The 26,856-nt window shown below is 33.9% G+C and overlaps 2 protein-coding genes across 2 annotated transcripts; one reads left to right on the forward strand and one right to left on the reverse strand.

Moving 5' to 3' along the window:
* Positions 1–9,040: 9,040 nt before the first annotated feature.
* LOC125814620 (pentatricopeptide repeat-containing protein At2g22410, mitochondrial-like) lies at positions 9,041–11,154 on the reverse strand. The gene has a single exon (XM_049494086.1). The coding sequence runs from the start codon at positions 11,105–11,107 to the stop codon at positions 9,128–9,130; it is 1,980 nt and encodes a 659-aa protein (XP_049350043.1). The 5' UTR covers positions 11,108–11,154; the 3' UTR covers positions 9,041–9,127.
* Positions 11,155–13,710: 2,556 nt separating this feature from the next.
* LOC125814543 (DNA (cytosine-5)-methyltransferase CMT2-like) lies at positions 13,711–26,733 on the forward strand. Its single transcript, XM_049493996.1, is given in 22 exon segments — positions 13,711–14,697; positions 16,951–16,985; positions 17,084–17,186; positions 19,623–19,632; positions 19,635–19,726; positions 19,835–19,954; positions 20,085–20,178; positions 20,629–20,819; positions 20,904–20,969; positions 21,048–21,296; positions 23,516–23,574; positions 23,858–23,924; positions 24,026–24,355; positions 24,482–24,550; positions 24,680–24,766; positions 24,873–24,960; positions 25,100–25,221; positions 25,298–25,399; positions 25,504–25,547; positions 25,645–25,714; positions 25,794–25,897; positions 26,349–26,733. Coding segments are annotated over 22 exon segments (3,258 nt in total). The 3' UTR covers positions 26,518–26,733.
* Positions 26,734–26,856: the final 123 nt, after the last annotated feature.

A 26,856-nucleotide genomic window follows, 5' to 3' on the forward strand; every position in this document is an offset into this window, starting at 1 on the left:
TTCTTTTATCCTTCATTTGAGACTCACTGGCATATTATGTTTGTACATAACAAATTCTAATGGTTGAGTAGCTTTTAGAATATGCATAAAAGAAGCACCATGGGGAACTAATTTAAATTGTTTTCTACTATATTGGTTGCGAATTACTGGTAATACATTTATCTTATTTGGATTGTTTTATTTGGGATAAGGTATAAGTATCCTCTCGAACTATATCTGAAATTATAGCATTTGAATTTAACTTGTGTCTTATTTATAATGAAATAAATACACCATAAATATTGACGTGACACAGAGTGTGCAGGCAATTGAAGAATACAAACATAATTTTAAAAGTAGTTAATAGGTACAAGTGTCTATTTTTAATAGGACGTTATGTAATTAATTAGATCTAATTAATTTGGCTGCAAAACTATTCCACTAAACCTTTCCCATTTTGAAAAATTGTGTCTTCTCCTATGTTTTTCCGGTCATAGGAAACCAATCTTTAGCGTCACCATTATAATCAGTTGCCATTGAAATAAAATTACTCAAACACCAATAAACAGAAAAAAAAATAATCAGAATTAAGAAAGAGAAAAATTAATTTTAATGGAGAAAAAAAAGTGAAGCGCATGTAATACACACAAAGGATACTCATTTGGTTATCAATATCACGAAAACATTTAGGATGAAATTTATTCTATTATAAAATAGTTTTGAGGTTAATAAAACCTTAATTGAGTTTAGGTATGTTGCTAGAATTTCGAATATAGTTTACGGAGTACTTATACCTTATGGCTTATCCCGAAAAAGATATTCATTTTATCAAAAATTGACTTTTACTTTTTCTAAAGGGAAAATGCATAGGTATTCCCAACCTATGCTTGAAATCTCAGAGACACACTTATACTATACTAAGGCCCTATTACTCTCCTCCCTCCGAATTTATTTTATACATAATTTTCTACCCCTTTCCGGCCTACGTGGCACTATCAACCAAATAGCTTGAAAAAATTGTCAACACGCGCTAGGTCCAGAAGATAGTGCCACGTAGGCCGAAAAGGGATAGAAAATTATTTATAAAATAAGTTCGGGGGGAAGGGGAGGGTAATAGGACCTTAGTATAGTATAAGTGTGTCTCTGAGATTTCGAACATAGGTTAGGGGTACTTATGCATTTTCCCTTTTCTAAAAGGAAAACTATTTTTTTTTTCTTGGAAGAAGTCATTCTTTACCTCTATAACTTGAGGAGCCATAATCCCCCTCACTTCATGATAATATCCATAATATAGTCTTTCAGGGTTGGAGAGTTTTGTTTAGATCGAGAAGCGATATTTTCCTAGTCACTTTTTATTATTGAATTTTTCATATGTAGGTCAATTGACTAAATTATTTTAACTTATTATATCTTATTTAGCATAATCTTTTTTGTTTTATTAGTTATTATCGTTCAAAGTTTGCTTTGTTTGTTTGCACATAACATCTTACAATTTTGATCCCAATACATTATTCCTAATTTATTCATCTCCGTGATATCTCTTTTTTATTGTTTGGTACGTAATTGTTATATACTCTTCTAAATCTCTAAAGACTATGGCATTTGTATTTAATATTATGACAAACAAAAAAAAGGAATCACAAGTTTGTGTATCAAAATTGTAGAAAATGACAAAAGTAGTCTCTTTTGTTTGAGGATTAATTCAAAATAGTTCCTTAAGTATTCATTTAACAATTTTTGTTGTTTCAATTATCAAAAGATGCAACTTTTGATCTCTATTAAATATTTATTGAACTTTCTCTATTAAATTTAACAACAACTAAGGTGGAAAATGGGAAATCAAAATTATCCAAAATTCACATTAAAAGGTTCAATTTTTGTAGTTTCTGCTGAATTTTTTTTCAAGTCTAGCCATTTTTAAGGTGTAAATATTTTTGTTTTCTTTTTTCTATCTTGCTAGTATCTAGTGCAGAATTTTTTATTTTTTTTGGTATCGTGTACTTTATGATTTGATAAAACATTGTTGGTATTTATGCTTAAAAACAAACTTAAGAGATCAAAACTGTTTACTACATTCTAAATGGACCATTTTGAACCTTCCCTCAAATATAAGAGATCATTTTTTTGTCATTTTCTCATCTGAATTAAGATATTCTTTTATTTATGGGAAGGTTCAAAAATAGTAAAAGCTTAAATATAGTATAAAAGATTTAAGACCTTTTTCAAAAACCATTTCCCTCTTGCTTAATTTCCCTATAAATAATAACAAGAAAGGCTTAATAATTCAACAAATCAAGAAGAAGAAATCAAGAATTCTTTTAAATTCTTGATAGAAAAAATCTTCTTTCCAAGACCCATTTCATAAAATTAAAAAAAAAAAACATTAAAACCTTAGTTCTAATCATTTCAAGAAACCAAAGAGAAGTATTTTTTTTTTTTTGAAGGAATTGATTCATAACTAGAATTTCCTTCTTTTGCGGTCAATAAATATAAGGTACATACATTTTCTCTTTCAACACTTTCAACAAGACTTTTTTAGTTTGTTAGAAAAAAAATTGTTTTTACTAGAAAGATTATAGGGAAAATGCATAAGTACTCCCCCAGCCTATGCCCAAAATCTCTGAGACACATCTAACCTTTACTAAGGTCCTATTATTCCCGAATTTATTTTATATATAATTTCTACTCTTTTTCGGCCTACGTGACACTATCTTGTAGGCCCAGCGCGTGTTGATAATTTTTTCAAGGATAGTGTCATGTAGGTCGAAAAGGGGTAGAAAATTAATTAAAAAATAAGTTCGGGGGTAATAGGACCTTTGCAAAGGTTAGGTATGTCTCAGGGATTTTGGGCATAGGCTGGGGATACTTATGCATTTTCCCAAGATTACATGATAAACAATTTTTTTAATTAACGCATCTGAATAAGATTGATCAATATCATGTTTGAATCTTTACTAGAAGCAACATCAAACCCCTCCCTAAGCATCTACATGATCATTCTTGAATAACAATTTGTAATTATATATAATTCTTGTTGTCCATTGAAAATCGAAGATCTCTGTTTTTTTAAAAAAAAAATTCTTAGGCAAGATAATGGCATGCACAATATTAATTGATATAACAAATTAAAACAAAAGAATCTCATCATTCTATTTGTTTATGAAATAAATAAACATTTTTATCCTTCTTTTTTTTTTTTTTCAATAAACCACCAGGGAATGGATGTTTAATGAAATACAAAAACCACTAGAAAAATCACAAAATTAATTTTTATAATGAAAAAACCATTGAACTTTACGTAAGTATCATAATAGTCAATGTTACTCTCGGTGATAACGATTTTACATTACCAAAAAATTAGTTAAACAACTTTGATGCTAATATAATATATGAATGATCATTCGTGATTCTTTAGTTCTTTCTAATCTTTTTTAACATTTTGGTATTTCAGGAAGAAAATGGGAAAAGAAAAGGAACATATAATCATGCAAGAAACTAAAATTGTTGCAACTATCACCTCGACAACAATATTGTTCTTGTTCATGATCAATATAAATGTCTCAAATGTTGCAGGATTACCAAATGAAAAAATTGTTGTCATAACCAACAACCATACAAATTACCTTAGTGTCCGTTGCTTCTCCTTCGATGCTGATGGTGATGTTAAGCACCTAAATACCATGGGCAGCTTCAACATCACCGTCAAAATCAGAAAACTCTTCCCCACTTCAACAATGTTCAATTGCTCCACAAACATGGGAACGTTCGTGGCATTTAATTCACACTACGAGTGTGTTAGCCATTCGAGGCCTTGTGAATGGAAGTTTGATGAGAACTTCACATATCGCTTTAGTCCAAAGGAGGAAAAATGGGTTGCTCATGAGTACAATCCAAATTATGAGTCTCTTACTAGAGGAGGAGTCATCAAAGGGTATTATGTTAACTAAATGAAATTACAGAAGATTCTAATAGTTGACTCTAACTTAGAAGAACTATCAGAATGCTTCATCATAAAAAGGTAGTATAAAATGCAATTTAGAGAAGTAGAATATTTAGTGTGAGATCTTAGAATAATAGGTGAAGTTGATGTCCTTACACAATACTCAACAACTTCATAGATAGTTTTGCTTCTTCCTCATTTCTTGGAGACTATTCAAATGGGTGATTTGGTAAGCAAACTTTATGATCGGTATGGTTGGGTCACAACTCACAACATGTACTGGTCAATTTACATATTATTGAATTTATGTTATGTATCTATTTAACGGCATCAAGTTACATACTATTGAATTTTATCCAAATTATGAATCTCTTACTAGAGGACTCATCAAAAGTATTACATAATATATTTCAAAACAATATGAAGATTCAGATACAAAATGACATGATCATATGAGTACTTATTTATAAAAGGAATTTTTGTGCAAAGTAAAAACTAAATAAAAAGAATTATTTTCACAAGAGTAATTAAGTATTAGTCCTGTCTGAATGTATATAAATAAAAAAGAGTGTTCTCATATGTCTATAATATCTTTATCTTTTATTTGAGACTCACTAGCATATTTTGTTCGTACATAATAAATTATAATGTTTGAGTAGCTCTTAGAATACGCATAAAAGAAGCACCATGGCCGACAACTAATTTAAATTAAATTGCTTTCTACCATATTGGTTGTGAATTTAAACTCGTGATACATTTATTCAATTATAAATTATTGAAACACAACGGTACATGTTAATTGTTTCCCCTAATTTTACCTTATTTGGATTTTCTTTTTCGAAAAAGGTATAAGTATCCTCTCGAACTATATCTGAAATTTTAATGATACACTAATTAAATTTAACTTGGGTCCAATTACTCATCTGAACTATTTTATATTGATGTGACATAGAGAGTGTGCAGACAATTGAAGGATACAAAAATAAGTTAAAAGTAGTTAATAGTAATCCTAACATTTCATTTCAAAATATAATGTATTCTTACCCAACAATTCCAATTCATCATAAGGCAACACAAATATTTCCATAGGAAGACAATCTTTAGTGTCAGCATTATAATCCACGTAATTAAAAAGAAAGCAACCTAAGGAAAGGAACATATAACCATGCAAGAAGCTAAAATTGTTGCAACTAGCACCTTGACAATAATATTATTCTTGTTCATGATCAATATAAATGTCTCGAATGTCATGTGAATACTCCAAGTTACAAAATGATCATCTAGATTCTTTCAAAATTTTATGTTCCATGTCAGTTTGGGTGTCCACGAGACACAGTGAGGAGGAGTTGAAGTGTCTAGTTGCTCCTTGAGACCAAAATGAGGTATCTAAATGTGCACTTTCAAAGCTCAAACTGATGAACAGGGTAAAACCATTCTCAAAAGGAGCAGATTCAGCAAATGAAAATGATATTTTCGGGAATGCAGTCAAGGGTGAATTAAGGATCGGAGCAAAAAAAAAAAAGTCAACTCTAATGAAGAATCTTTATCAGTAGTGACCCCAAGTAGAAGTTAGAGAATAGAAAAGGAATTGATCCTTTATTGAAGGAGATAGGACTTGGGAGTTGGGGCATAATCAGAATGAACGAATTGATTATTCTCCGTCTAGGTAGAGTTTATCTGCATATAGGTAGTCTAACTAATTCCACTTGGCTATTATGTGGGCTTGCTGTCCAGTCTATCTTCAAAAGTAGAGAAGATTTAGCGGTCAGTAAGAAATTCCTCAATCAAAATGAATGAAACCTTTTTATGGAAGTCTTTGTTGGACTCTTAACACTCGAAGGTTTACTTGCCAGCTGAGGTCAAATTTACATGTATGTTTGTGTATTATGCTTTTAAAATTTAATGAGACTTTCTTGGTATTTATGGTTAAATCTTTTTTTCACTATTTAGATCAAATCAATAAATATATATTGTTAACTATTTTATGGAGGCTAAAAGTGTTGGCTTTTGATAAATTTAAGGGATCAAAATTGTTTAATACATACTTAAGGGATTATTTTTAATCTACCCTCAAGGATTATGTTTGTCATTATCATCTAAATTGAGAATTTTTTGTAATTCTTTTGAAGGTTCAAAAATAGTAAATACTTAAAAATAGTATTTAGAGATTTAAGATTTCCTAGAAGAACTCTATCCCTCTCATTCATTTTTGACCTATGAATATATAGCAAGAGAGGTTTAATCATTTAACAAATCAAAAAGAAGAAAAGAAATCGTCTTTGTTAATCCTTGCTTGAAAAAATCCATTTTCAAGTTTCTTTCTAAAACCCTTACATAGAAAAACATTGTTAAAACTTTGGTTTTAATCATCAAGAAAATCGGCTTTGAAGGTACATTTTCTCTTTCAACGATACTTTCTTAATTTGTTATTTCTTTTCCTTTTTTTACCAAAAAGATAATCTGATAAACAAATTATTTGATTGATATATCTGAATAAGATTGACCGATATTATATTTGAATCTTTAGTAGAAAAAGATCTTAATTACCTTCTTCCAATATGATGAATCGATTACCAAAAGCAAAAATAAACCCCTCCATAAACCCCATATATGAATAAACATTTGCAATTATATATTATTCATGTTGTCCATTGGGAATCAAAGATTTTTAAAAAAAATTCGTAGGCAATATTCATTTTATATAACAAAACCATGCATAGCAAATTTTACATTACTAGAAAAATTCAATATTTTTTATGCCAATATAAAACTTGAATGTTCATTCATGATTGTTTAATTTCTTCTAAATCTTTTTCAACATTTTGAAATTTCAGGAGGAAAACAGAAAAAGAAAAGGAAATATATAAATAATGGAAGAAGCTAAAATTGTTGCAACTTTCACCTCAACAACAATATTGTTCATGTTGATGATCAATATAATTCTCTTAAACATTGCGGTAGGATTACCAGATGAAAAAATTGTTGTTATAACCAATAATCATACAAATTATCTTAGCATCCGTTGCTTCTCCTTCGTAGAAGATGGCAATGTTAAGCACCTAAGTACCAAGGGCAGTTTCAACATCACTGTCAAAATCAAAAATTTCTTCTCCTCTTCAACAATGTACAATTGCTCCACAAACATGGGTACATTTGTTGCATTTAAATACGACTATGGGTGTGTTAGCCGTTCAACGCCTTGTGAATGGAGATTTGATGAGAACTATACCTATCGATATAGTCCCAAGGAGCGAAAGTGGATTGCTCATGAATACAATCCGAATTATGAGTCTCTTACTAGAGGAGGTGTCATCAAAGGGTATTATGTTAACTAACAAGGACATGTAAAATATTCAATGTGACATTTTAGACAAATAGATGAATTTGTGGAGATCCCTTTTTTTGGGGTGGGGTGGGGGGTGGGGGGAGGGACACTCAAAAGCTTTATGGATAGCTTCATCCCTCATTTCTTTCTTGTCGACTACATGCATATCATGCATATTATTCGATTCGGGGAAAAAACTTAAATATGCTATTGATCAATTCTGAGGAAAGATATTTATTTATGTCATTTGTTAAAGTTTGGCTCATCTATAAATGTCATTTTCGTTTGAGGAAAAACTCATCCATGCTATTATTTGTTAACTGAAAATCTTTTCGATTTTGCAAACCATTTTTGCACGTGTTCAATTATGATTCGGCCATGTTATTAATTGAATTATATTTTTAATAGAGAAATGGCTCAAATATGACATCGAACTTTGAGAAAGACTTATCTATATCATCAGTTAAAAGTTTGGCTCATCTATTCCTACTATGAATCTTTACTGACAGTAGTGAAAAAACATTCATTTTTAAATGTGTCACCTTCACCTTCCACATTTTCGACGCATTCATGATACACTTTTCCCCTTGTTTTCTTCGGCTTTCTCCCCGTAAAAAAATAATAATATATAAATATGTCTGTTAACTTGGTTTCAGTTCACATTTATGTCCTTCAACTTTGGGTGTGCACAAGTAGATACTTAAATATGTATAAAATTAAACAAATAGACACACATGTCATACGTGACATCCTACAAGACAATTTGTGTCCTACGTGGTATCCTACATGTACAATGTCACTTATGACATGTGTGTCTATTTGTTCAACTTTATACAAGTTTAAGTGTCTACTTGTGCATGCCCAAAGTAGGAGAGCATAATTGTGAAATGAGATCAAGTTAAAAGACATATTTATGTATTATGCCAAAAAAATTAGAGAAGTCTAAAAATAGAGAATGAACGTCATTCCCTCTATCCCAATTTATATGACTTATTTTCATTTTTAGCCAGTCCCACAAAAAGGAACATTTGTGGCGTTTAAATCCGACTATGAGTGTGTTAGCCATTCGGTGCCTTGTGAATGGAAGTTTGATGAGAACTTCACATATCGCTATAATCCCACTGACAAAGAGTGGGTTCTTCATGAATATAATCCAAATTATGAGTCTCTTACTAGAGGATGAATTATCAAAGGGTATTATGTCAACTAAACATAACAATATATACATATTTACGTATATGACAGTACTGAACATTCAGATAGTTGATTCTAACTTGATTGATATCATAATTCTCCGTTAGAAAAAGCTAACTAATGTTTAGTATGACATGTAATTTAGATAATTAGTAGAATACTCAGTGTTGAGATTTTAGGTAAATAGGTGAAAGCTAAGGAAGGCCCTTCTAGGGACATTCAAAAGCTTCGTGGACAACTTCGTTTCCTCCTCATTTTTTTCCTGGCAACTACTCAAATGGGTGACTTGGTAGGCGAGCTATGATCTGTATGGTAATAGTTATATTGTATCTAAAAGTGTACTCATCAAATGGGCGACTTGGTAAGCGAGCTATGTTCTGTGATTCAGCATTTACTAGAACTAAAACAAGGTGCCCAATACCTGAAAATTGTTGGTATATAATGTTCCCAGCAATCTTTGGTCCAATGCTTCGAGAAGGTGCTTCATCCTCTTCATACAACATCCCAATTATTCGAAGAGTTGCAAGCTGATTCCACCTTCAAACTTGCAGCAAGCTATATGGGGAAACTCACCTATTGACCAGCTTCAGTGTTAAATGGATCAATCACGAGTTAGTAATTACTGACCGGAGGAATTGGAAGTGCTTCCATGCCTGTCAAGACTTACTGGCTGGATCACAGTGTATTTGTCATGTTTGTTCTGGCTGTGCATCAGAAACATATTCTTCTAACTTAGAGAGCAATATAATCTCATCAAGCATTTTATGTATTGCCTGAGATTCGGGGTGTGAGTCGTCAGCAGCCACAAATTCGTAGAAGTTACCGTCGACCTCTATCAAACTATGTCCTGGATTCTTCTTTACACCTTTAGCTCTCATCAAACTTCTAACCATTCTAACATCAGCCCATTTCCTCTCATTAGCACACAAGCTTGCAAGAAGCACATAAATACCGCTATCGTGAGGATCTAGTTCTATAAGTTTCTCAGCAGCAACCTTGGCTAGGTCAACATCTCCATGCATCCGACAACCGTTAAGCAGAGCACCCCAAACAGCTTTATCAGGTTCCACCGGCATTTGCTTTGTGAACTCAAAAGCTTCTTTCAGATGCCCTGATTTGCCAAGTAAATCAGCCATGCAAGCATAGTGTTCCACCCCGGGAATCAAGCCATTTAATTCCATGCTCCTAAAGTACTCCCAGCCTTGATTGACCAATCCACCATGAGCACATGCTGATAGAACACCCACAAATGTGATGCTATCAGGCTTGAGTCCCGAGCATTTCATTTGTTCAAAAAGAGTGACAGCCTTCTCGGCGAGACCATGAGAAGCACATCCTACTATTACTGAATTCCAGGAGACCAAATCTCTTTCTTGCATTTCGTGGAAGAGCTCTCCAGCTGCATCCATGTTTCCACATTTTCCGTACATGTCTATTAATGCGTTTGCCAGGATCACACTGAATTTAATCCGTTTTTGCTTAATATAGTAATCATGAATTCGTTGACCAAAATCCAAAGAACCAGATTGAGAACAAGCAGAGAGCACAGAGACCAAAGTGCTTTCCATGGGAACCAAACCTCGTTTCTCCATTTCAAGGAAGAGTTCAAGGGCCTCCCAAGGTCTATTATTTTGCGAGTAGCAAGCAATCATCGCATTCCAAGAAACTACATTTCGTTCAGGCATCACACTAAAACACTTCTTTGCCAAGTCTACCTCCCCATTTCTTGCATAGCCATGGATCATACTTGTCCATGAAAACACATCCTTGATCTCCGTCTTATCGAATATCTCTTTAGCCATAGGCAAACAACCACATTTCACATACATATCCAATATGGCATTCATCAAATTAAGACTGCATTCCACACCTCTGTTCTCCACAAGTTCATGAACCGATTTCCCCAGACTCAAATCCCCCTTCAACGAACACGCAGAAAACACAGTTATCAACGTAACGTCGTTAAACTCAACACCACTTGAACACATCAAATCAAACAACCTCAATGCCTCATCAACCATATTCATTTTCACATACCCATCAATCAAGCTAGTCCAAGTAACTACATCCCTAACAGGACTTTCATCAAACACCTTCTGTGCATCAACAATTTCCCCACTTCCCCCATAAAAATGAACCAAACCATTCCTCACAATCAAATCACTCAAAAACCCAACTTTCCAAATCCTACAATGCACCCCCATCCCCTCCAAAACCCCACACCCTTTCAACACAAAAACATAACTTCTCTTATCCATTTCAACCTTTTCCCTTACCATTCTCCTAAACAAACAAAAACTCATTTCCAAGAACTGATTTTTAACAAAACCCCTTATCATAGTATTCCAAATATACACATTAGGTTCATTAATTTCTGAAAACAAAGCATTTGCATAGTTTATATCACCATTAACATCCAAAGCACAAAAGGATATAAGTCTACTGATAGGGAAAATGTGTGAAATCATGCCAGTGTGTATCATATTGGCTTGAATTTGCTTTATGTGTGAAATTGAATTGCAAGATTCTATGAGGATAAGAGTTGGGTGGGTGATTACAAGATTTGGGTTGTGCTTGGAATTCCATTTTGGTTGTGAGGAAAAGAATAGCTTGTGAAAATGAGGGAAAGATTGGAACTTGAAGAAATATGGAAACTGAGGGAATTTCATAACAAGAAGCAAAAGAGGGAATTTGGTTTACTCATTTGTAATAAAGAATTTTATTGAATATATATATACATACATACTCGGGTTTCAATTTGTTTGTCTCGCTTTTCTTTTTTATCTGCTTTAGAAAAATGCTTATCTGGTTTTTTTGTAATTGTTTTACTTCAGAAAGTCGTATACTTTAAAAGTAGATGGAGTGATCAAGCGGTCATTTTTGCGCCAACATACATCCATTGGCATAGAGTGACACATCAGTATGAACATGGAACTCCTTATTCCAATTCAAAAATCGAAGGATTGAGGTTGACAACAAACATTCATCTGCCATCGAAGGCTTTCCACAAATTGAGATTTGACCATAAAAGGATCGAATTGTCTCCGAAGAACAGGAGAATACAAAAAAGTAACAAGAGAGGGGCACAAACCAATTAATTGTATCGACTGTATTCTTGAATTTGAAATGAAAGAAGTAATGCATAGTTGTTCCTCGGTCTTAATCCAGTCAATCAAGCAAGAAGGCAAATCGATGTAACTCTTAAAGCTGCTTGTTGCTTTAGTCAGAGAAGTGCCCAGCAACAGCTAGAGAAAATGTGTTTGAATATGCAATATCCAATCATAATTTTAAATCATCAATTGAATGTGCAATATAAGATCATGAGTTCAAATCTCAAATTTGTCTTTTAGTAACTCTTTGTTTGCAATCGGATACGTGATATGCAGTTGTGATTTTAAGATTTTAAATCAGTGTCTGAATGTGCGATTTAAAATCATGATTTATAGAATCAAATTCTCAAAAAGAGTGATTAGGATTTTAATTTTTTTTTTATATAAAACTTGACTTATAAGTTTATATTTCTTTTAAATAAATCTTGTTTGGCATGAAGAGATCGTTCGTATAGTGTGAAATGATTATATTAAAATAACTAGTTACTGCTATTATTGACTAGTAGAACTTTATAAAATTGTATATACTTAAAAGTTTGTAATAACAAATATTTATAAATAAAAGCAACATGGAGATATGCGGTTTATCAATGCAGTACCTTAGGATATTTCGATATCTTATTAATGAACTATGGTTTGTTAATTTGATAAGATTGTGTAAGAATTAAGGACATAAATGCTAACTTGAAATATATAAATTGCAAGCAAAACTGTAACTTTATATCAATTTGATTTTAAATCATGATTTCATATAGTAGATTCAAATGAGTCTTTTGATCCAACTTTTTACATGTCATGTTTAAAATCACAAAATTAAAAGACAATACATTTTACATATCTTTAATTTAAAAACTTTGCATATAACAGTCTTTTATACTTTCTTAAACTCTCTATCAAATTAAAATCATACGAACTAATTGAACTTGACTTCCATAAAAGAAAGAAATCTAAAGGTAAATTAGAGTTACTTTATTTGTCACATTTTGACTTGACACATAAATATGGAAAACTAAAATTAACATGACTTTTTTTTTTTACCATATTACTATCCTATTAATTAATGTTTGATTAGGGAATAACAATTAATATAAGATAAATATGGAAAAAAAAGTTATTTTTTTTATATGTTAAAAGTACAAATAAAACAAAATCTATTTTAAAATAATTAACAATAAAAATAATTTTTTTAAAAAAGTACTCTATCTTTTTGGTCCCACTTTTTAAAAAATTGGAGCCATAAATTTGATTTTTGAAAATTCTTAAAAGCAAAAGTAGACTAGATTTGGTTATCCAGTTTCAGTCAGAGCAAAGACAAAAAATTAAATTTTGAACTAAATTTTACCACAATCCATATTTACATTACACGTGAGATTAACTGTCCTTTCCCACTTTTCCACTTGCACGATTTCCCAGGCATAAACTTTTTTTTTTCTTTTGATAAAATTTAAGTAAATTTAACTGCTTTTGTTAAATAATGATATAGGAGTAATACATAAATATTTAAATTTATATAAAGTTAAATAAGTAAATATGAAAAAAAACAATTTATAACTCATATTGTAAAATAATCATAGCATATGTAATGACGATTATATCAAAGTGTATTACTAATATCACACATTCAGACAAATTCGAGTAATAATAACAATTTTCATATGATATTTTAAAAATGTCTTTTTATTCAAAGTCACAAGAAATATATGCATAACAAACACATATAACATAATGCAATTTGAATGATAGGTTTATTAATATGCCAAAAGAGTTGCAATTTTGTATTACTCCTAACTAAATCAGAGTATAAATCATTAAAAATCAAATCAAATAAAAGTTTATAATACCAAACCTAATTTAAAACTTTCATATATGATATTTACTTTTAATTAGTTATATCAAAGTATCGAAATCTAACTACGAAAGTACCAAATCAAATATTATTATTTTTTCTTTCTATTTTTAGATATTTGATATTTGCTTTCAATTATTTAATCAAATATAGAAATCAAATTATGAAAATACCAAGTATAGTGTCTACCTTAAAAGGCTGACATATTTACAAATATAACCTTGTAATAACTAAAATTCCATACTATTTTGACCAATCCTGTTCCCCTGTTATCTTCTGTAAAACACCTCCTATTCTTGGCAATTTCCAAATAAAAATGGCGAAAAAGCAAAACAATTCTTCAAGAATTTCTACAAATCTAACTCCATCACCCAAAAAAACCAAACCCATTTCATCTCCATCACCAAATCCAGATGCATTAGCTCTGTCTTTTCCTTTTCCTCAAAATGAAGAACCAGTTCCATTGATAGTGTTTTGTCCATCAGTTAGGAGAAGATCTTCTAGATTCACTACCAACAAATTCAGTACTAGTGCTACTACTGCTACTGAATTCATGAGGAAAAATCGGAACAGCATTTCACCTGAAAGAACAGTTTTTCTTCTTCCATCACCACCTACATTGCCTGGAAAAACACCTCCGGCGGAAGGTACGAGGAGGTCGCCGAGATTGGTATCACTGTCAGCAAGGACAACGACGGCGGAGGATAAGGGCAAAAAAGTAAATTCAAGGAAATCAGAGGGTATAATAAAACAAGTGGAACTATCGAGGAAACGGAAATCGGCAAGTTCAAAAATGGATGAAAAAAGCCGAAAATCTCCGAGGTTCGATTCCGATTCATCAAATGGAGTTCAATTAGAGCTATTAGCATTGCCGGAGAAGAGCGCGTGTGGTACACTCGCCCCCGGCGGAAGAACCGGCACGAAGCGGGAACTGCTGGCTTTGATGATGACGCCGGCGGCGAACGGCAGCGCGTCGAAGAAACGCGGCGCCAGGGGGAGTGATTCAGTAAATGCAGGGAACAATTCACGAGGATCTCGGAGGAAAGATCCAGTTTTTGCTGAATCGCCGGGAACATCGGAAAAAATAACGGCTGAGAGTAATTCAGTGGGAGAGAAGACTTTAAGATCGAGAAAAATACAAGGGAGTGTTAATTATAATGAGAGTAAAGGATCGGAAATGAAACGGATAAAAAATTCAGCAGAGAAAAGTGTGAGGAAGCAGAAGAGTAATGCATGTTTCATCGGAGAGCCGATAGATACAGAGGAAGCTCAAGAGAAATGGCAATGGCGATACGAATTGAAGGTTGGTACTTTGATTTCTTTTTTCTTATTTCATTTAGTAAAACGGAAAATCTTAGTAGTTCAGTTGATGAGATTTCGATTTCAATTTCGATTTCTCACCTTATAATCCCCTTCCCCTGCCCCCAATCTAAATAAAAAAGGTATCTTGGAAAATGTGGGTGCAATTTGAGGTAATCCTTCGAGCAGCCAACCAGCACGAATATCGGATATATCTGCTCCGGATGGCTGAATTGAGTGTTGCTTCAGGCTGTTATATCTATAAGCAACTATTGAGCATTCCCATTGAGGGGAGGAAGTGAGGAACGGAATGGAACAGGAAGGGGAGGGGAGAGGAGAAAGGGAACAGTGGAAATCGAACTCAGGCCTGTTTGGTGGATGACTTGCACCAGTATCATAGACGGAGCTAGGATTTTGAGTTTACAAGTTTTAGATTTTAGAATATACATATTGAGTCGATGTTTAACATAAATGTGCATTCTGACGACCCCTAAAAGTAACTATAGCTGCGAATCCATCCCTGTATGTATATGCCCATGTCTTACCCTCTCTACTAGAGTGAGGATTATTTACCCACAATCCTATCCGGGTCACTTATAACTCTAGCATCTACCTCCTACCAAACCCACTGGGGTCTAACGGAGTATGCTCCTATGAAGTTATGATAAAGTGGAGTAAATGTTCATCTACCTCAAACGGCAATTACTTTAGACACTTGAAAATTTATCCACTTTAGATCATGCTCGCCCATTCACACAAACTAAATGGTTTAAATGCGTATATAAAATACAAATCATGTCCTTTTAATGATAAACAAGTAATCTAAGAGTTTAAGCCTTTACTTGTCTTATAACCGGTGCACAAACCTCTCTTGAAATGCCAACTTCTCTTCAAACGACCTCCAGTAGCCTCAATCTATTCAATAATATAAATAACAGGTTCAAATTAGTCTAGGGAAACTAATCCCGTAATTTATGACACCTCGGGTCAACGTCAACTCTTGATCAACTCAAATCGGCCCCTCGGATCAACTGTCCAAAATCCGAAATTGATTACATGGACACGCTGTCCATAAGCCATAGAGTCCAAATCTATAATCAAGTTTCAATCTTGATGTCAAATGATGACTAACAGTATACGAATAAAAATTGAAACAGTGGCTTCTAATATCCTAATCTAAACTCTTAAAAAGACTAATAAGCTCATGATTGTCATTCTCATTTCTTCGATCGTATGTACCCTAATCATTACCACCATTATCAAATCATTAAATCCTTATCATTTCTTACTACAAAAAATATTTTCGAAGGACCAATAAAGTAGTTACATGGCTGGAAAATGGACGTGACCATCGTTACTGATGTGTTGATTCTCTTTAAGCTCACATCTATTCCATTTGGACTACTCTACATTGCTATTGAGTCCGATACAGCTCTTGACTAAGTAAATTTTTACCTGAAACTTAAATTGACGAGAGCTTCACTGTTGGCTCATCTAAAGTTCCAGCCTTTCCTTTCGAGCAAAAAGTTTTTTACCAAAGAGCCAGGAGCTCTTTTACTTCAATATATCTCATATCCTCATATGTAGGCTACGAATAAATGGGACTACCACACTCCTTCACTCTTATAAATTACTTGATCACCCAACTAACATGTAAAAGTGTAAAGTAGGCGAATTAACCACTTAAGTACTTCACTAACTTATACATTATATGATATAAGTGGTATTTTCAAGAATAATTAAATATACATACATACTATGAGAATATATTCCGTAATTATCCGTTTCGACATGAAACCTGTTAAAAGTAGTAAGCTATAATTAATGAAGTAACTCTTCTTCTGAAAAAAGAAATGTCGGATTGTTACAGGTAGACATCCTTCTATTTGTATACATAACACCCTAGATATCTATCATGATTCTTTAAAGGAAAATGTGCATAGAAGATTCACTGAAAATTATAATATTATATATAATGAATAAGAAGTTGGCGTTGCAATGTATAAGATTATACAGAACGGAAAAGTAGTTGACTTTAGGATATCATAAGCCAAAAAATCTGAATAATCACTTGAACCTTTTATCATCTCCTATAAGCTAACTATTATTTGTTGGCCATTTTAATTGATTACATTGTGCTCTTATAAGTGGTGATCCTGGATTATTTTAAATATTTGAGCAACATTTAGTTCTTTGTCTGGCACACATGTCATTAAAGTTTCTCATTCTGAATTTAAATGTATATTGGCAATTGCAGAATCGAAAAATGCAGCGTCAAGGGTGGAAATTAAAGTGAGTGATACTATCTGAACATGTCATTTTTGGTCTAACCTTTTATAAACTCGTTGCACGTCTTCACTCCTTAATTTTATGCTTGCCTTTTATTGTAGTTCTGGCGAAGAAGATGAAATCATATTAAATGTGGAATGCCATTATGCTCAAGCTAAGGTTGCTGGTTTCAATTTCAATATCGGAGATTGTGCATTTGTAAAGGTAAGTTATTAGCTCTCTATATAGCTTCTTCTTCCTTTTATAAGAAATTAGTCTCAACAATTGTATTATGATTTACGCTTTTAATCAACAACATATATTTTAGATCAAGGTGGCTAACATGACATTGGTTGAAACTGAAATTGTTGGAACATCTAAAAGCTAAACTGTCAGCGAAGGAATACTTTTATTTATTTATTTAGGTTTTGTAACATGTCCCTTCATGTATGAGACTATTCTCGTTTTATGGCTAAGCAAGTGAAAACATTGTCGATGAGTGATAGTGAGACTTGTACCGAGAGCTTTTGCTTACTTGAAAATTATGTGGAATTGTGTCACTATCTCATCTAAAATAAAACCCTTAAAGGAGAATTGAATTTTGTTTCTTCTTTAGGTGTATGAGCAATCGTGGTATTAAACTTACTATGTTTGTATTGAACTTACGTCATATGATGATAAAATGTAAGCGTAGGGACACTGCTAGGATGATTAAGTATCAGTTTTAATTTATGGCCAGTAGATTTTGTAATAGATTCTACTAAGAAGATGCGTGGGAGGAAGAAAGATCACACATGGTGTTTATTGACCTAGAGAAAGCATGTGATAACAGTACCAAGAAAAATCTTTTGGTGGGTATTGAAGAGAAAGGAATTCATGTTAAATTATTATAAATATCATATAAGACGAAGGAACCATCATTGGTAGTAAGTGACACAACAGAGTTTCTCATAATTGTGGGTTTAGGCTAGGGATAAACATTGAGCCCATACTTATTCACCCTTGTTATGGATGAGCTAACCTACACAAATACGAGATGAGGTCCCATGGAGTATGCATTTGCCGACAATATTATGCTAATTGACGAAATTAACTATGCTGTCAACCAAAAGCTTGAACACTGGAGAAACTCTCTTGAGAGCAAGGTTTTTGGATGAGCAGAATAAGACAACATATGTAGTATCTACGCTTGTTATTCTAAGATAATGAAGTAATAGATTGAGATATTACAGAGGTAATCAAAATAGGATGCACGAAATGAGCAGAATAAGACAACACATTCTTGCTGTCTTTCCAGAGGTGGTGGAGCAACGAGTTCAACCGCTCTTAAACTAAATTAACCAAATTAAAACTTTGGAAGTAGAGGGAAGGGCCCTTTCCTGTGAATGGGAGGATATTATTATTAGTAGTCTCCTGCATCCGCAGCAGAAATTATTAAGTGTCAGTCAATATTTTGGAGTTTAAGAAGGTTTAAATAAGTGTCTGTAGATGCTTTGTAATGTGTTTTCATTTTTTGGTGTTCTTTTATTTTGTTAGTGGAGATTTACTTCGATACCTACTAAAGATAGACTCGTATCTATGCTAACTATCTTCGTTTGGTTTTATTTATTACATTTGCATGTATGACAAAACCCTAGTTGAGAATGTTGACTACTTATGCTAATATAATAATAAAGACTAATTTGTATAAATGTGTTGTTCTTTCCTTTTTTTTCTTTCTATAGTGGAGATAGTTGCACATAATGACAGACATTATTAAAGGACTCTACCTTTGCTTCCTTATCCTTACTATCTAGAAATGAACCATCATGAGTTAAGTAAAAGCACCTTGCCTATCTTACTCCCCCTATGCAAAATAGCAGTTCGTCCGGCAGTCTTCTAGCTTCGAACAACCAAGAGGATTCCTTGTATAAAGATAAAGGATGAAAGTTTCAAGAGTGATCCTGCACACTCCAACCATTCCGGTCTATGGCCAATTGGCCATCGAGAGCTTTTTCCCACGTTGACTTGCTTTGGATATGCAACTTTAAGATATTCATATAGGCATAGGTAAAGGTATGGTCAAAGGCATCACTTTGGATTGTACACAAGTTTCAGACTGTAGCTACTGAAATTTACAGGGAAGAGCTAAATGGAAAATGCTACTGATGATCTTTTTGTCTATTTTAATGTAATAGTTAGTAAAAATGCGCTGCAGTAGGCTTAGGTGCATAAGCAAAACATACATGACTTGGGGTCTATACTATTTTCGAGTATTTCCTCATTTGAAGTTAATGCTCTGGAAGTTCTTGCCGCCACACATAATGTGATTTTGTCGCTGACTAATTCAGCTTACCTGATCCTCTATTTGTATAATACAAAAGGATTCATGCAACATAGTTAGAATGAGAAGTTAGATATCAGCAGATATAACTTGGTATTATTATGCTCCGTAATGTTAAATTTTATCAAACGACCTGATGTGTGAACTCAAATCGTTTCTTCAATGTGGATCTCCAACACGTCTCACAGGGCAATTAGGGTCAGGTTTTAAAGTTTTCTTCTAAGAAAAAAAATATTTTCATAACTGATGCAAAATGTTGAAATTTCATTGCCAGCTATGTGACCTTTATGAATCACTCATCTGGCTATGTCTTGAAAAATGTTGGGCAATTCCTTTAGGGTGAAGGCAAGAAAAACATATTGGCAGGATCTTGGAGTTTTTCAAGACGACAGAGGGGGAAGATTATTTTAGGGTACAATGGTTCTTCCGAGCTGAAGATACGGTTTGTACTATTGCTAGAGTATTTTATTTTCACTTTGTATTGTATACTTTGAAGCCCCTTTTTTTCTAGTTTATTCATATGGACATTCTATCTACAAAATATTTTCAGGTGTTGCAAGGTGCTGCTTCTTTCCATGACCCAAAGCGCGTATTCTATTCTACTTTAGAGAATGATAATTTACTAGACTGCATAGTTTCCAAAGTCAACGTGGTAGAATTACCAACCAGGGTATGCTCCATCTTGATATTTTTTTCAAATGTTGTTAAAATTGCTTGTGATTACTTTCGTTTGTTCCATTGTTCATTATATTGACTACTGTGCTCTTACTGTTTCTTGTGCAATTTTGTTACTGCTGCAGCTTGATTTGAATAAAAAGGATGTTCCACCTGCTCACTTTTATTACGACATGGAATACTGTGTTGATTATTCCACATTCCGTACGTTGCATAATGGTAAGTTATATTGTTACAGATAATCTTGAAATGGTCCTGTGTGTTCAAACAACGTAGCTTCTGGAGAAAACACCTGATGACGTATAACTTTTGTAGTAAGTCTTTATTAAAATAGGCGGCATACGATGCTCAAAACTTCTATTTGCTGTGGTTTAGGAACATGACTGTTCTATCCATTATTTTGCTTTTAAACCTTAATTTGAGTTGTATCTTGAATGTGAAGTTACCTTTTGAATTGTTAACAATTTCCAAAAAAAAAAAAGTTACCTTTTGTAGCTTACTTGCACGTGACCTGAAAAATTTCAAACATCCTATTTTCCACTTGTTATCATTAATGAACTTCTTGTAGCAGTTTGTTGCATGAATCTTGTAATGATACCTAATTTGATTCTACATTTTCTCTACCGATATTTGTTAATACTTCACTTTTATCTTTTTTGGCCTATTCAGTCAAAAGCTCTGTTTCCCCTTCGCTAGTTGATGCATCATATAAGCCTATCACTACATATCCTCTGGAGGTATCGCCAAGTTGTGAACCTATGAAAGTGGAGTTGTCACTATTGGATCTATATGCTGGTTGTGGCGGCATGTCAATGGGATTGTGCCTTGGTACCAAACTCTCTGGTGTTAATCTTGTGACGGTAATTTATAAAAATCCTATTCATGCTAGTTATCTTTTTAAGTGATGTGTTTAAAATTTCATTTGTTTCTTCTTCTTCTTCTAGAAATGGGCAGTTGATTTTAATAGTGCTGCCTGTGATAGCCTGAAACTGAATCATCCTCAGACACATGTAAGCTTTTATTTTTGTGGCAGGCATGATATATTTTATCGGTATGTAATATTCAATCATAGTTAACATTTTTCTTAGGTTAGGAATGAAGGTGTTGAGAATTTTCTAGAGCTACTGAAAAGATGGGAGAAGCTAATTAAGTCGTACGGCTGTAGTGATATCAAAACAAGCTCTAATGGTGAGCTAGATGACAGAGATGAAGGTGAAAACAATGATGATTCCCAGTCTGGTTCCAATGCATCTTCTGGAGAATATGAGGTATTAAGATTAGTTGACATATGTTACGGGGATCCCAACAACAAAGGAAAATCTGGACTTCATTTTAAGGTATAAGCTTTGCTTTCATATTATGTTGGTTGTCCTAGTTTAATGCACTTATAGTTACACCCTAGAGTTAAAAACCACGAGTTACTTAAATAAAAATGGACCCAAATTGATGAATAAATATTACATTTTGACATAAATTGAACTCTTTAAGTTTTGCGCGTCAACATTCAGTATTGACCTAACAAACTGGTAACAAGTGGTGTAATAAATGCACTGCATTCTTTTATGTATTATGTTCACCCATGTATTTGTATTTTCAAAAAAAAAAATCACACCTATTAATAGGTGTATCTAGTAAGAATGTGTATTAGTGGTAGAAAATTAATTTTCTACTTTCCTTCTATCACCAGAGCCTATTGGATCCCTCTAGTATTTTAAAGTGGCTACTCCTTACAGGCGGCCTTACCGGTTAATGTTCATTTTTCTTTTTCTGGTTTCACTTTCCCGGCCATTATCCTGCCTAAACATTCATTCTAGCCAAACATTTAGTCTAGCCAAAATTTTCTATGTTCAAAATTATATTCCTTACCAGAGTTAATCCAACATGGTTCGTCCTCAACATCTTGATTGACTTCATTAGCACACTATTTAACTTGTGATGGTTACTAATTATCTCTTGTGCACGCACGTTCCGTGAAAAATGGGAAGGTTTTCAATGAATTATTTTGTAGGCTACAATTTAAAGGGAAAAAAATTTGGATCTAGTGAATTGGGAGGTGGTCATCACCCCAATAAAGTGTGGATGCTCAGAGTGAAAGATTTGAGAGTCAATAAAGCACTCTTAGGAAAGTAGCTTTGGAGGTTTGGCAGTGAGGTAAATATAGAATATGTGGAGGACACAGTGGTCGGAAACAAGTACGGTATACAGGTTGGTGATGGAGATCCGGAAGTATCACATTACCTTATAGATTTTGACCTAGGAGAAAATATGTTAAAAGGAATATGAAGAAGGTAGTGGCAATGTCATGTTAGAAGTTAGGGACGGAAATAGAATCGATCTCTGGAAGGACAAGTGATGCAGAAATTACACATTAAATGCTACTCTCTCGGTTATCTACAACATATCGTGCTAGAAGAACATAACAATCCATCATATCCAAGGGGCCAATCTATCTAATCTCACCTAAAATTCACTTTCTTTCCTTCTCAAACAAAAAAAAATCTGAAAGAAAGAACTTCACTCTTCTTATGTAAACTCGCCATAGGACACTTCGAAAATGTTGAGAAGCTGATGTGGACTCAAATTCTGCCACACTACACGGTTGTAAACTTCTAATTTGTTTTGGAGGACTTTAAAAAATGGCACATGGACTCTTTAAGTCCTAGGAATGTGAGTCAGGGTTTGACCCAATCAGTGTGGATCACGTTCTGATGAACTTATCTAGAGAATCTTGAAATGTGTACTGAGGATTGAAGAGGCAAGTTGATCAAAAAGGTTAGAAAGCTGCCCCCATTTTTGCCAAAGCTTTGAATTTTACATAAAAATATTGGAAAAGTTAGCTAGGACGAAGATATAGAGGAGAGTATGGGATACCAAAGTACCAAAAAGAGTTGTCGTTTTACCTGGTGCATGGTGAAGGTTTCCATCTTAAGTTCACAGACAAACTGAGGAAGAGAGCTGCAGTAAAGCTAGTGTTGCTTGTGCAAGGGCTAGAGCTCAGATGCAGATCATATACTTCGCATTGCAGGTACACATCTCAGCATTGGAATCTAGCTATCTCCTCGTTTTAGTTGGACACTGAGACGAATTAACTAGGAGAAGAGGGCAGTTGAAAATAATACTATCTGCTTTTTCTTTGGGCGAATATGGAGCGAAAAGAACAACAAACTTTTCCATAGTGAAGAAAAGGAGATAAGATGTATTAAGAAGTCCTTTTTTCATTTAATTTACTTTTGGTGTAAAAAGAGGATACCAATATCTTTGGGATGACGTAGTTGTTACACGTGGTTGAGCCACTCATTCACTAACACAAATTTGGCACCACCTTGGTGTATCATCAATGAACTGAACTGATTTATCCAAACAACCAAATAGTGGAAGTATGTTAATGTGATGAGGTGATTCCGTCAGAAGTTATGAGATTTAACTTTGGAGGAGTGAGGTTTAATTCTTGATTTTCTGTATTGTTTATGCTTTGACGGTTTTATTCTACAAACTTGATTCTTGATCTTAACTTTGATATTGAGCATGATGTTTCTTCTTGCGAGTGCTCTTATAGGTGCGATGGAAAGGTTATAGTCCGAGTGAAGATACTTGGGAGCCAATTGCGAACTTGGAGTAAGTACTTGCTAAATGTTGTTCCTTCCATCGTTTAATAGTTTCTTTCAGTTTTGGTTGCTCAAAAAGTTTGATTAGCTAAAATTAGAAGCACTGTTTCTCTTCCTGAATATCAAGGTTCTTAACACTCTCCTTTATCATATTTGGTTTTCGACGAATTAATGCAAGCAGGAAGTGCAATTCTGAGTTTTCCTGAGATTGAGAAAATTCGGAAGATCATAACATTTTGTTATGCATTTTCATCACATCCTCAATTATATGTGCAATAATTATTTTGTCTCAGAAATTGCGGAGACAGTATAAAAGATTTTGTTCGAAGGGGGCAACAGTTGAAAATCCTGCCTCTACCAGTAAGTTATTTCTCCCCATTGCATTTGCAATGATTATCACTAAATGACATTGGAGTCATCATCCCTGTTTGATTTCCGGTCCTGACTAATTATGTTTGTAGGGTGATGTTGATATGATATGTGGGGGTCCGCCTTGCCAGGGCATCAGTGGATATAATCGCCACAGAAATACTGATGACCCATTGTCTGATGAGAAAAATCGTCAAATTATTATATTTATGGATGTTGTGGAATTCCTACGGCCTAAATATGTGTTGATGGAAAATGTTGCCGACATATTGAGGTTCGATAAAGCATCTCTTGGAAGATATGCTTTAAGTCGTTTGGTACATATGAGATACCAAGCAAGACTTGGAACTATGGCAGCTGGTTGCTATGGTCTCCCACAATTCCGATTGCGAGTTTTCTTTTGGGGTGCACTTCCGAGTGAGGTGAGTATGCCTGTTATCATCAGAGTTGCTGAATAGGAATGGTTTTTCTTTTCTATACCGGTCCATACTTGGTGATTATAGCTTTGTGACATCCAATTCATCTCAATCATTCCCTCTCTTGTTCAGAGGTTGCCCCCATTTCCACTTCCTTCGCATGACGTGATTGTTAAATATTGGCCCTCACCTGAATTTGAGGTACCTTTTACATTTACACTGCCCTTATTTTTTTACCCGAGAACTTGTGGCATTCTTTCTATTTTCTCTTAGTTATAGGCTTTTTATACTGCTGGTCTGCATTTATTACAGTTGTTTTCCTTCTTGCAGCGTAATACTGTTGCTTATGAGGAAGGACAACCACGTGACCTTGAGGAAGCTCTTGTTCTTCGTGATGCTATATCTGATATGCCAGCTGTATGGTTGTTGTTTCCATTAGAAGTCCTTTTTAATTTTGGTATATGTTGTGTGTTTATTAGGAAATTTATCTTTTTAATGGAATAATTGATGTACTTTCTTATAGGTCACATGGCATGAAACTCGTGAAGAAAGGCCATATGAGATACCCCCCGAAACAGAGTTCCAGAAATACATGAGATTATCTAAACATGGTAATTTCTCTCTGCACACTAGCTCTAATGGCTTTTTTTGTTAGACTACAGCTAAACACATGAGAAGTGTGCAATTTAAGTTTATGCTAGACTCTATGAACTGAATGTGTATTTTTACATGTGGAAATGATTCCTTCAGAGATAATGAGTTGTTCATCAACTGGAGTTAAGGAAACAAAAGAACCTGTTTTGTCTGATCATCGGCCTTGCCAACTAAACGAGGATGATTACTTGCGAGTTTGTCTAGTCCCACGTAGAAAGGTTTGACGATTGTAACATTACTGAAAATTGATTTTTTTTTCAGATGTTTGCCCCTTGTAATGTATTTCCACTGCAGGGAGCAAATTTCAGGGACCTCCCTGGTGTAATTGTAGGAGGGGATAATGTGGCTCGTCGTGATACTAAAGATCCAAAGGTTCTACCAAACGGAAAGCCCATGGTAGGCAATTTATTTCTGCTGTTCTGTTAAAAAGTACTTGTCTATGACACCTAGACAAATATTGTATCATTCTTGCTAATCGGAATCATTCTTCTGCAATATAGGTTCCTGACTGTGCCTTCAACTTTGAGCATGGAAAGTCTAAGAGGTTATGCATGTTTTCTTATAAGCTTGTCATATTCTCTTCGTCTTTCTCTGTTTAATTGATAATATCCAGTTGAAATTAAATCCTTTTTGAATTTTAGGCCATTTGCAAGGTTGTGGTGGGATGAAACAGTAGCAACATTAGTGACGTTTCCTAATCATCGTGCTCAGGTACTTTGTTGTGTTATTCTTACCATCGAATATGCAATATAGAACTGTAGCATTTTCTAAGCTTTTTAATATTTTTCAGGCTATCTTACACCCAGAGCAAGATCGAGTTCTGACCATACGAGAGTATGCAAGATTGCAAGGTTTTCCAGATTTCTATAGGTTTACTGGTACTCTCAAGGAAAGGTATCTTGTTTTCTGATGAAAATAGTTCTAGTAGCTTGTTGATTTCGATTACTAATCAAAGATCTTAAAGACCAGGAAAAGAAAAACATACGTAAATGCAGCCTTCATTTCTATGTAGAGAGGAATATGGAAAAAAAAACATCTTTGTGATCTCTCATTATAGGGAAAAGGGGCGGGGCATATATACCCCTTAACTTTGTGATTTAGAGCGGATTATACCCCCGCTAAAGAAGTGGTACATATATACCCTCGCAGTAAATGCACCAACCTTGAATTGTCTTCCTCTTACATGTACATTTCGGAAGTTGTAAAGAACTAGCGATTAATTCCTCCTAACACGCGATGATTTGATGCTATTTACATGATCAATGAGTCAAAACTACTCAAAATATGCTTTGTATCTTCTGCCACTTCATAAGTTGGTTTTCATTATGTTGTTCACTTTGTGCAGATATTGCCAAGTTGGAAATGCTGTAGCAGTTCCTGTTGGTCGCGCGCTTGGGTACGCGCTTGGACTTGCCTATCAGAGGCTAGCTGGAAATGAGCCTCTAATTAAATTGCCATCAAATTTCTCATTCTTAACGCCTCCAATTGATGACATTGTTGTCTTGCAAACATAAGCTCATATTCATCATTTTTTTCCTCCATTGGCGATTTCGGAGCTACTGCTGATCCTTGGCAGATTACTCCATTTTTCTAGTATGAACTTTTATTGAACAGAACAGATACTAGATTGGGGCGCGATGAAGTTGATTAATTTATTGATCAATGAACTAGCATTCCTTTGATGTGAACTTGTTTCCTTATATTTATAAATTCTCCTTTCTGAACAGCTTATTTTTGGTGTTTGCAGTGTTTGTTGTTTGGCGTTATACGTAGATATGCACTCAAACTTTGCCTCAACGGGCAAATAAACACTCTTAACTTTGAGACCGCATGTCTAGACGAAAACATTACTA

Source organism: Solanum verrucosum, unplaced genomic scaffold (assembly GCF_900185275.1).
Source record: "Solanum verrucosum unplaced genomic scaffold, falcon-dt-bn FXZP01000268.1, whole genome shotgun sequence".
NCBI classification, from domain to species: domain Eukaryota; kingdom Viridiplantae; phylum Streptophyta; class Magnoliopsida; order Solanales; family Solanaceae; genus Solanum; species Solanum verrucosum.